Consider the following 10,593-nt stretch of genomic DNA (forward strand, 5'->3'; position numbering starts at 1 on the left):
TTTTAATCCATGTTCTACATGATATATAACAATGATCCTGCTTTTGTACTTGGAATGTATGGTACTTCTGGTTTATGCCTAATAAAGGTTTTTGAATTGGATTGGATTTCAAATGCCTCCATCTCATCCCCCCCCCCCAAATTTTGAATGTTCCTCAGATTTACAGATGTCCAGATATGGGGCCACGCCTCCCCTTTGAGAATCACTGCACAATACTTTAGCTCAGGCTGAAGGAATGTCTCTTGTTCAGCTAAAGTGGCTGTGACATTAGAGGAAGAATTAATGGCCATTGGAGCTACAAACACAACTTGTTTAAACATATTTTAGCCGATATCATTCCTGTATGTGTGCATTCATCCCTGTTCAGCTAATGGTGTACGTACATTTTTTATTATTTTCTCAATGCTGCATCCAGAAGGAAAAGAAGACTGTGAAGATGATGTACATGAAAAAGAAGCTCCCGTTTCGGTACATCCCTGAATGCAAATGCCGTGTCCTGGAACTGCCTTACAAGGGAGAAGAACTTAGTATGATCATCCTGTTGCCGGATGACATTGAAGATAACTCCACTGGCTTGGAGCAGGTGAGCCTCCTCCTCCTTTTATTAATGTACAATATTCTGCCTAAACACTGATCTACCATATATATATATATATTAAAAATGGCAAATATGGAGAAGCAACCCTTAGGATGTTTTCTTTTTAATTCAGAAGTGTTGCAGGCAGGAACAAAAGTTTTCTTCAGTGGGTAAGATCAGTGCTTCATCTGGCCCAGAACTGTCTACGCAGATGGCCATGGGGGTTGCCAAGTGGACTCTGCCAATTCTGCTACCCAAAGCCAACGTGGCGTAGTGTTTAAGAGCAGGTGGACTCTAATCTGGAGAACTGGGTTTGATTCCCCACTCCTCCATTCCTGCTGGGTGACCTTGGGCTAGTCACAGTTCTTCGGAACTCACTCAACCCCACCTCCCTCACAAGGTGTCTGTTGTAGGGAGAGGAAGGGAAAGGAGTTTGTAAGCCCCTTTTGAGTCTCCTTACAGGAGAGAAAGGGGGGGTATGAATCCAAACTCCTCCTGTTTTCTGGAGACTGGGGGTGAGCATTTGGCAAAAGCTGAACTGACCACCACCACCTCTCCCCCAGTGAAAAATACCTTATTGGTATTTTTCTGATTTTTTCACCTGGTAAAAAGGCAGCAGGTCCACTTTTCAGATCCTGAACCGTGTCGAAAAAAATCTGCATGATTTGGACTGATTTGGACCTGCTGCCAACAGTAGAGCTGGGAGGTAACAGGTATGTAGTTGAACACTGGACTCTTAGATCCACCTGGAACTGGAAAGTGGCACACAGCCGCAGGGCTGAACCCTGGGCTGCAGCAGGAACCTTTCAGGTTTGGGTCTAAAAAACCTGACCATTAAAAAAAAGCCGACATAAGGAATTGGCTTTTTTCAATTTTTTCAAAAATTTCAAGGAATCTTACATTCGAACCTGAAAAAACCATTTAAAATAACTATTCCCCAACCCTACTGGAGACTGAAGGTGAACAGTCATGATTGCAGGAATGTGCTCTACCGCTGAAGTACAGCTTCACTGATACTAAACCCTCCACACTGAACCAGAGAATGACACCAAGCGCTTCTACACAATCATTTCACATACAAATCAGTGATCTCCGGTTGCTGCCCACAATATATTAATTAAATGTAGACTTTGGGTCACCCACCTGTGGGTGATTCATTGAGAGATGTTGTAGTTTTGTTATCGATTGCCAGATGGAGTGACAACGGAAGGCTGTGGCAACCTATGGGAGTCAAATCAATTGTTTGCCCATTTCCTCGCCCCCTATCCCTTGTTCTGTGTTAGGTGCCACTCTAACAAACTCTGTGTTTTATAGTGGAGTGTCGATACTGTATGCTGTTGTGATGCCTGGGCTCTGTTGGTGGGTTTTCAGTCTGGTCTGTGGAGAGGTGTATAGGAATGGCACTTTTGATGAGTCCATTTGGACTAAACTATTGATAAGACTCTGAATGGCTGTTGTATCTATCTGTCTCTTATGGACAATTGTTTTATTGTATTTTGGAATGCCAATAAAGGCTTGTCTATAACAATTAAATGTAGATATTTGTGTCATGGCAACACGTGTGAATGATCTTCTGACGTTCCCTCTCTGTCCACCATTGTAGCTGGAGAAGCAGCTCACCTTAGCAAACCTCCAAGAGTGGACGCAGCCAAGAAAGATGTCTTCCTTCAATGATGTTCATCTGCATTTCCCTAAATTCAAGCTGGAAGAGAGCTATGATCTGAAGTCCAGTTTGCGTGCGTTGGGAGTGCTGGATGTGTTTGACAGCGGCAAGGCCAATTTGTCTGGAATGTCAGGCTCCCGTGACCTCTACGTGTCAAAAGTTTTTCACAAGTCATTCATTGAAGTGAATGAGGAGGGTACCGAAGCGGCAGCAGCAACTGGTCTAGTGGCAAATTGCTATAGTCTGCCTATAGAAGAGGATTTCAATGCTGATCATCCGTTTCTGTTTTTCATCCGTCAAAACCCAACTAATAGTATACTTTTCTTTGGAAGATTTGTCTCTCCATAAAATGTTAAACAAATGGCTGCACCACGTAGTAGAGCCCCCAAACCAGGCATTCTTACCTTGGCCCCTTCTGCACACACACAATAATGCGCTTTCAAACCACTTTCACAACTGTTTGCAAGCGGATTTTGCTATTCTGCACAGCTTCAAAGAGCACTGAAAGCAGTTTGAAAGTGCATTATTCTGCATGTGCGGAAGGAGCCCTTGATTGAGAGAGGGGCAAGGCCATTGACTTGCCATCCAATCTTTTGCAGTTCCTCCAATTTAAGTCCACTGTGGTTTAAGTCAATCTACATAGAACTGCACTGAAAAAAAACCCTGATTTCATTTCCACTTGGATTCTCTTGTCCTTTTTTTGCTGAACTGCACACTTGAGCACTGTGCCATGCTGCATCGGCACGAAATGTTTCTTGTAAAACCAAGTCAGGCATTCGTTGCTTTAAATGAAGATGGCCTTTGGAAGGGGTGTGGTCACAGAGCTTAGAGCAGTTTCTCAGTAGTCCTTCCTTGCAGCTGACTGTTATCAGAGGGTGGTGCAATTTCTTAGGACACTGATTTTGCTCCAGTGGTTCTGTATAGTTCAATCTCAAAGTGGGTGCTGCTAGGGCAGGGGTGGGCAATTATTTTTTCCATGGGGCCGCATAAGAAACAGAAAATATTGTGGAGGGCCGGGCCAAAAGGCAGGGGGGCGAGGCACTTTTGAAAGCCCCGCAGAAGCCGGCAGCCAAGGCAAGTAGCTTCTGCGGGGCTTTCAAAGGCGCCTCGCTCCCCAGCACAGCAGGGGGGCCAGTCAGGGTCATCCAGCGGGCTGGATGTGGCCTGCGGGCCATATAATGCCCAGGTCTGTGCTAGGGTGTTCTTTTGGAGAAAGGCCTGGCCCTGGTATAGAGTTATTTAGAGAAGATATCACTGAATAATATAGCCACTTGTACATAAGCATAAGCATTTTATTGTCATTGTGCACGCACAACGAAATTTACAGCAGCATTCCTCGATGCACACAATTTCAGACTCATACCCCATCCTCACTTTCCCCTTCCTCCACCCATCCCTACACAGCCCCAAACACATCAACGCGAAGCCGCGGAGTTTAGCATAGCCACAGCTCTAGAGTAGAAGCTGTCTCTAAGCCTCTTTGTCCTAGTTTTGATAGACCTGTATCGTCTGCCGGATGGTAACAGTTCAAAAAGAGAGTGTGCTGGATGAGGAGACGGGTCTCTCAAGAATGTTCCTTTGGGCTTTCTTTGAAGCGGGGAATTATAGAGAGTTCTTCCAAGGAGGGGAGAGGGCAGCCGATAATCCCTCTGTGCAGTAGTGATCACCCGCTGGAGCGCCTTCCTATCCATCACTATGCAACTGGAGAATAATACACAGATGCAGTAGAGTTAAAGACACTCTCACAACAGCACAATGATAAAAGGACACCAGGAGTTTTCCATTCAGTTGTTGTTTCCTTAAAAGTCTCAGATAGTACAGTCTTTGCTGGGCCTTCTTAACCACCGCGGCAGTCTGTACGCCCCAGGTCAGGTCCTCTTTAATCATGACGCCCAGAAATTTAAAACTAGCCACCCGCTCTACTTGATCTCCATTTATAGTCAAGGGCTGAATTTCTGAGCTATTCCTTCTATAGTCCACTATAAGCTCCTTTGTCTTGTTAGTATTAAGAACCAGGTTATTTTCCCTGCACCATGAGAGCAGACACATAAGAAAACACAAAGGAAATGGGAGAAAAAAACCTTTTGGTACGCTTCACCGTTCAGCAGTGCTGGGAAGGTGGGTGAGACTGCCTTCAAATTGAGACTCCCATATTTATTTCAGAATCACCTTTCAGCATTAGCTAGCCACCCACATGCTGGAGAGCCAACATGGCGTAGTAGTTAACAGCAGTGAACTGTAACCCGGAGAACTGGGTTTGACTCCTCGCTCCTCCACATGAAGCCTGCTGGGTGACCTTAGGCCAGGGGTAGGGAACCTGCGGCTCGAGAGCCGCATGCGGCTCTTCTGCCCTTGCACTGTGGCTCCACAAGCCAAGCCGCCGGCCCCATCCTTGCCCACCCTGCAGGCAGCAGGGCGGGCGCACCAACTGCCCACGGTCGGCTGGGCCACGCAACGGGCTTCCCCTCTCGCCCGCCCCGTCGGAGCGGGGCAGGTGCTTTCCCGGCAGCCGGCAAGGCCGAGCCGCCAGCTTTATCCTTGCCCGCCCTGCAGGCAGCAGGGCAGGCGCATCCATGCGCTTCTCAGAATGAGCTGAGTAAAAGGTAAAAAACCCCCTATATATATAGTGTTATCTTTATTTTAAATGTCAAAAATTATTTGCGGCTCCAAGTGTTTTCTTTTCCCGTGGAAAACGGGTCCAAATGGCTCTTTGAGTGTTAAAGGTTCCCTACCCCTGCCTTAGGCCAATCACAGTTCTCTCAGGCCTCTCTCAGCCCCATCTGCCTGATGAGATGTCTGTTGTGGGGAGGGGAAGGGAAGGTGATTATAAGCCGCTCTGAGACTCCGTAAAGGGAGAAGAAAGAGAAATACAAAAAGGAATCAGAGATTGCCTGCCTCTGTGTAGCAACTCTGGTATTTCTTGGAGGTCTCCCATCTAGTGGTGACCCAAAGTGGCTGACATTCTTTTTATCCTCACAATAACCTTGTGAGGTAGGTTAGGTTGAGTGTGTATGACTGGGCCAAGGTCACCCAGAGTGGGAATTTGAACCCAGATTTCTCAGAGCCTGTCTGATGCTTAAACTACCACAGCAGGCTGGCTCTCAGTTCCCTAAAGACGAATAGATTTAGGCCTGCTATAAAACCCCTCAGTCTTTTTGGCTAGGACCTGGTTTTCCCTGTTTCTGTCAACATCGACATACCAGATCAGGGGGCCTCTACAGGAACATAAAGTCCAACTTTCTGGATGCCCCCCTGCACAACAGCACTTCATTTTGAAGCAACTGGTCCACCAGTAGGTGGTGCTGTCTAGATTTGTTAGCGAGGGAAAAAATTATTTAATAAGTGCCCAAGTGCTGAGGTGAATGTGCGGTCGTTTGACAAATCCTTTACCAAGGCAAGTATTATCTGGGCATGCTCTGTAAACCAGCATTTCTGTTCATACTGGCTGGTTGTGCATTTTTTGGTCATCTCTCAGTAGGGGGCCCATCCAGTGAAGGTTGGTTATTTATTTATTTAATTGATAAGCCGCCCTCCCCCGAAGGGCTCAGGGCGGCGCACAACATCATAAAATAGCATAAAATTCTATATGTAAAACCCAGGATACCTTCCCTTACAAAGTTGCCAGTCCCTTCAGGGATGCAATTCTCTCTTAACATAAGAACTAGCCTGCTGGATCAGACCAGAGTCCATCTAGTCCAGCGCTCTGCTACTCGCAGTGGCCCACCAGGTGCCTTTGGAAGCTCACATGCAGGAGGTGACAGCAATGCTGCTGCTGCTCCCGAGCACCTGGTCTGCTAAGGCATTTGCAATCTCAGATCAAGGAGGATCAAGATTGGGAGCCATAGATCGACTTCTCCTCCATAAATCTGTCCAAGTCCTTTTTAAAGCTATCCAGGTTAGTGGCCATCACCCCCTCCTGTGGCAGCATAGTCCAAACACCAATCACACGTTGCGTGAAGAAGTGTTTCCTTTTATTAGTCCTAATTCCCCCCCCCCCCCCCCCCAGCATTTTCAATGTATGCTCCCTGGTTCTAGTATTGTGAGAAAGAGAGAAAAATTTCTCTCTGTCCACATTTTCTACCCCGTGCATAATTTTATGGACTTCAATCATGTCCCCCCTCAGACGTCTCCTCTCCAAACTAAAGAGTCCCAAACGCTGCAGCCTCTCCTCATAAGGAAGGTGCTCCAATCCTTCAATGATCCTCGTTGCACAATAATTCTTCTCCCATCAGCTTAAAGAAAGAAACTGTTTCTTCAAGTATTTGAAATCCAGCAACTAATTCTATTGCTGCAGAACTTTGTGGAGACTGTGGCCCATCACCCTTTGGTGTCTGCTGTCAGGGATGCGCCTAGTTGACTGAGAAGCATTCCTAGCTCAATGTAGTTGCTACAAAATGTAGGGGTGGTGATTGTATCTGGATGTTTGAGATGTACTCCTGCTTCAATGTAATCGCTACAAGATATATGTATTCAGCCTACTCTATGTCGCCACTGCTGCAATGGGACATTCTTCCCTTGATCTCTTCTTTATGGTTTCACACGCTTTGTGTCAGGGCTTACCCCTGACACCTTCTGCTCCCACGAGAAACGGGATGTTTCCATTGGTCTGTGGGGGCAGGAGGCCAGGAGGCTTTATCTCTATTTGTCGCCGACGTTGGGCGCCTCAGCTCCGCAGTAACTCTTTCTCACATTCTGTGGGGAAACAGAAGGGGGGATTGGGTGCTGTGTGGTTTCCGGGCTGTATGGCCGTGTTCTAGCAGCATTCTCTCCTGACGTTTCGCCTGCGTCTGTGGCTGGCATCTTCAGAGGATCCTCTGAAGATGCCAGCCACAGATGCAGGCGAAACGTCAGGAGAGAATGCTGCTAGAACACGGCCATACAGCCCGGAAACCACACAGCACCCCAGTGATTCCGGCCGTGAAAGCCTTCGACATTTTCCAGGTATTATTCCTATCACTCATTCTGATATTATCAGAAATGGTACTTCGTTTGTAGAAGAGGGAACCAAAGACAGAAATACACTGAACACCAAATACAAACCTTTTGCCTTGCCCTTGAAACTCAGCCAACAGCTGAATAGTGCAATGAGTTTGAAGGGCATCCAGCAAACAATAAAGCAAACACTTTGAGCGGAAACATTACGAAGGAATTTGCATTTCTTTGGTATTTGGCATTTTTTGTAAACGGGGCATTACAATTATCGCATACAGTCCTACAGAACTGAAAGAGAGGAATCGCTTTAACCATTCGAGCAGCTCTAATGGAAGTGAATTTCAGTCTGCGTAGCGAATTGCATTGGTCGTGGCTATTGCTGATGTAACAATCGCTCCCAGGAACTCACTCCCCAGGAAAGGTCAAATCTGAAAGAGAAGTCCTACACCTGGTTCTGCCTTTAGGGTTTCACCCCTTGAAATGTCACAACTGAAGCTATAGAAAGGTGAAATCCCGATTTCTGAAGGGTTTCTCAAGCAGTCCTGTCATTTCTTGGCTCTCTCTCCCTCTTGCTTAGCAAGTGACCTTGAGCAATCCTATTACAGTTTCTGTGTTTCTGTTTATAACATGTTTACCCATCTCACAGAGCTCAGAGGATAAATTATAAATGGGCACAAAGCCTGTTGATTTCCTCAGACAGGTGACATTATGCAAGAGCAATCTGCTAGTAATTTACTCATAATTTATGTGAGAGACGAGGGTGGCCTCAGATGTTCTTCTAGCTATCTATTGCAGAAATTCCCCATTTGTCCTGTTTCATGTTTAGAACACACGTTTTCACGTTTAGAACATGACTTCCCAGCACATGAGCTTGCAAAGAAGCAAACATATTAGCTGATCATACACGGTCATGGGTAAGGAAACTTTGTTGTTTGACAAAAACTGGTTTGGGATAGTCAGTTCACAAACCAAGGCTCATTCCGCACATACAAAATAATGCACTTTCAAACTGCTTTCAGTGCTCTTTGAAGCTGTGCGGAATAGCAAAATTCACTTGCAAACAGTTGTGAAAGTGGTTTGAAAACGCATTATTTTGCGTGTGCGGAAGGGGCCCATGTTTTGAAGCATACCAAGCCACACACAGTGAATGCTAAATAAGGCTTTCTGTTATGGTTAAACAATGGTTAGGGCTCATTGTTCTACCTTCCCTGCTGGGCAACGGAAATAGAAATGATTATTTTAAACTTACGAAACTGAACATTGAGAGGATGGGAAATGAAAGCAGAGAAGCAACTCCAAACCGCAGTTTGCTTGGAAGCTCAAGCCATGGTTTGGACTCTAAAAAATGACTAGCAAGTTTGGAATAATGCCTGAACTGAGACATGAACTGAGATTTTTTTTCCTATCAAGTTTAAAGGGTACTCGGGGATAGGAAGCACAGATGCTATCTGGGAAACATCACAGGAAGGGCTAGCCCAGGGGTAGGGAACCTGCGGCTCTCCAGATGTTCAGGAACTACAATTCCCATCAGCCTTTGTCAGCATGGCCAATTGGCCATGCTGGTAGGGGCTGATGGGAAAACTAGTAAATTATCTGGACCCTGAGCTCAGGCTGGATTCCCCTAGACTAACCTATTGCAACAGCCCAGGCCCCATTCAAACCCTGCCCCCATCTATGGCGTTTCTTAAAGAAAAATCAATATATTCCACCAGGGCTATGGTTGAAGGCAGCAATGGTATTTCCAACATAGCTGGCCTCCTCCTCATTTTCCCTATCCTTCTTTCCCCCCTCCCTTCCCCCCATTTTTTCCTTCATTCCCCTTAGTTACAGCTTGTTTTTGGCACAATTGGGAAGTATGATAAGAAATGGCTGTGATTTTAACTATGAATTTTTGTTACAAGCCACCCTGAGATTGTCATAGGTAAGGGTGGCCTATAAATCAAATTATAAATAAGTAAGTAAGTAACTAACTAACTAACTAACTAACTAAGTAAGTAACTAAGTAAGTAAGTAAGTCTGGACATCTGATCACTATTCACTATTATAGCACATTGTTGAGTGTTTAGAGTGTGAGTCTTCTGGGGAGAAAATACCATGAAATACTAATTCAATATATCAATAATTAGTTACATAAAGTGTACTAAAATATCAGCTCCAGATGCAAGATTAACTTCTGCCACAAAACCCTGCCTAAAAAGGAAAAGTCTGCTGTCCTATGATGCCAAGAAAACATGCTTCAGGAGGGACACACATGGAGCTATGTGGAAGGTAGGGGACACTGGCCTAGCTAGCCAGATCACCCAAATCAGCCCTGGCAAACAATGGGGTGACAGAGCTCACAGCCAGATTGCCTCGCATCCCTCTCAGCAGTGATGGCACTCTTGCCATCCCTCTCAGCAGTGATGGCACTCTTGGCACTCTTGCCATCACTGACAATGTTGTTCAGTAATGAGACTCTGGGAAACAATCTTTGGTGTTTTGCTCTTTTTTGATCACTGCACAGCTGATCATGAATGCAGTACTCATACTGTCTGTAAAACCAGGCTAATGCAAGCCTAAAATTGAGAAATGTTCCCGTTGTGCTTAAAAGTCCCATGAAATCAATGAAGATTCGATTAGTTCCGTGCAGCTTTTCCTGGCCCAGGGTCAGTTTCAAAATCTGCAACAATAAATCCCTCTCTGCTTAATCTTTTATTGCGTGAAGTGAATTCTGTTTTGGAAAATTAGAAGGAACCCAGCAAAGGGTGCCTGAATGGTACAGTGGTTGCAGTGTTGGGAGTAGGAATGGATCATTCTTGTTCAGCCATGAATCCTTGTTTCAGTCGTGGAAAATCTCTGGGTGATGTTGGGCCACACACTCAATATCTCAGCCCCAATTCACCTCACAGGTAGAATGGACGGTGGGAGAAAAGGGGGCGGGATAAAATTGTACTTAATTCATGAATTTATAGTCAGATATTCCAAAGTCTGTTTTTCCAGACTGAGCTAATCTTTTATTTTTAAACTCCTAATCTTTCTGAGGCTGGAAGCAGACAGAAGAGTATACTATTTTAACTGAAAAGTCTCCTTTGGCTACGAGTTTGGGGGTTTTTTTGCCCTAAAATGTTTGGTCAAAATCATTTTTAAACGGACAACTGAGCACTTCAAAACTGATCTCCAGTATTACAATGTGGGCATGATTCTTCCTTTGCTTGCAGTCAACCCGGGTCCCTAGCACACAACAGCATTTTGACTGATAGGACCCAGACAAGTTAACATAAGGAACTCCTGGCTAAAACTTTGTTGTAATATGATGCATCTGCCGTCAACAACAAGGACTGCAGCACACAAACGAGAGAGCAAATTCTCAGCTGCAGAACAGATGTAAATATCCTGCAGGCAGCTCTAAAGTTACTCTCCAGGCAGCCAAGAAAGCAGGGTT

General features: G+C 45.4%; 1 protein-coding gene across 2 annotated transcripts in view; it reads left to right on the forward strand.

Annotated features, from left to right (window-relative positions):
• Positions 1-10,593, forward strand: part of LOC125438692 (leukocyte elastase inhibitor-like) — a 164,189-nt gene that overhangs the window by 134,784 nt on the left and 18,812 nt on the right. The window contains exons 6-7 of one of the 2 annotated variants that reach the window (XM_048507135.1): positions 416-583; positions 2,181-2,613. In XM_048507135.1, the coding sequence (XP_048363092.1) occupies positions 416-583; positions 2,181-2,588 (576 nt within the window). In that variant the 3' untranslated portion in view covers positions 2,589-2,613. Of the gene's footprint in view, positions 1-415; positions 584-2,180; positions 3,216-10,593 lie in introns of those variants that run through there. The other variant, XM_048507134.1, reaches the window with a different exon arrangement.

This window comes from Sphaerodactylus townsendi, linkage group LG09 (genome assembly GCF_021028975.2).
Source record: "Sphaerodactylus townsendi isolate TG3544 linkage group LG09, MPM_Stown_v2.3, whole genome shotgun sequence".
NCBI lineage: Eukaryota > Metazoa > Chordata > Lepidosauria > Squamata > Sphaerodactylidae > Sphaerodactylus > Sphaerodactylus townsendi.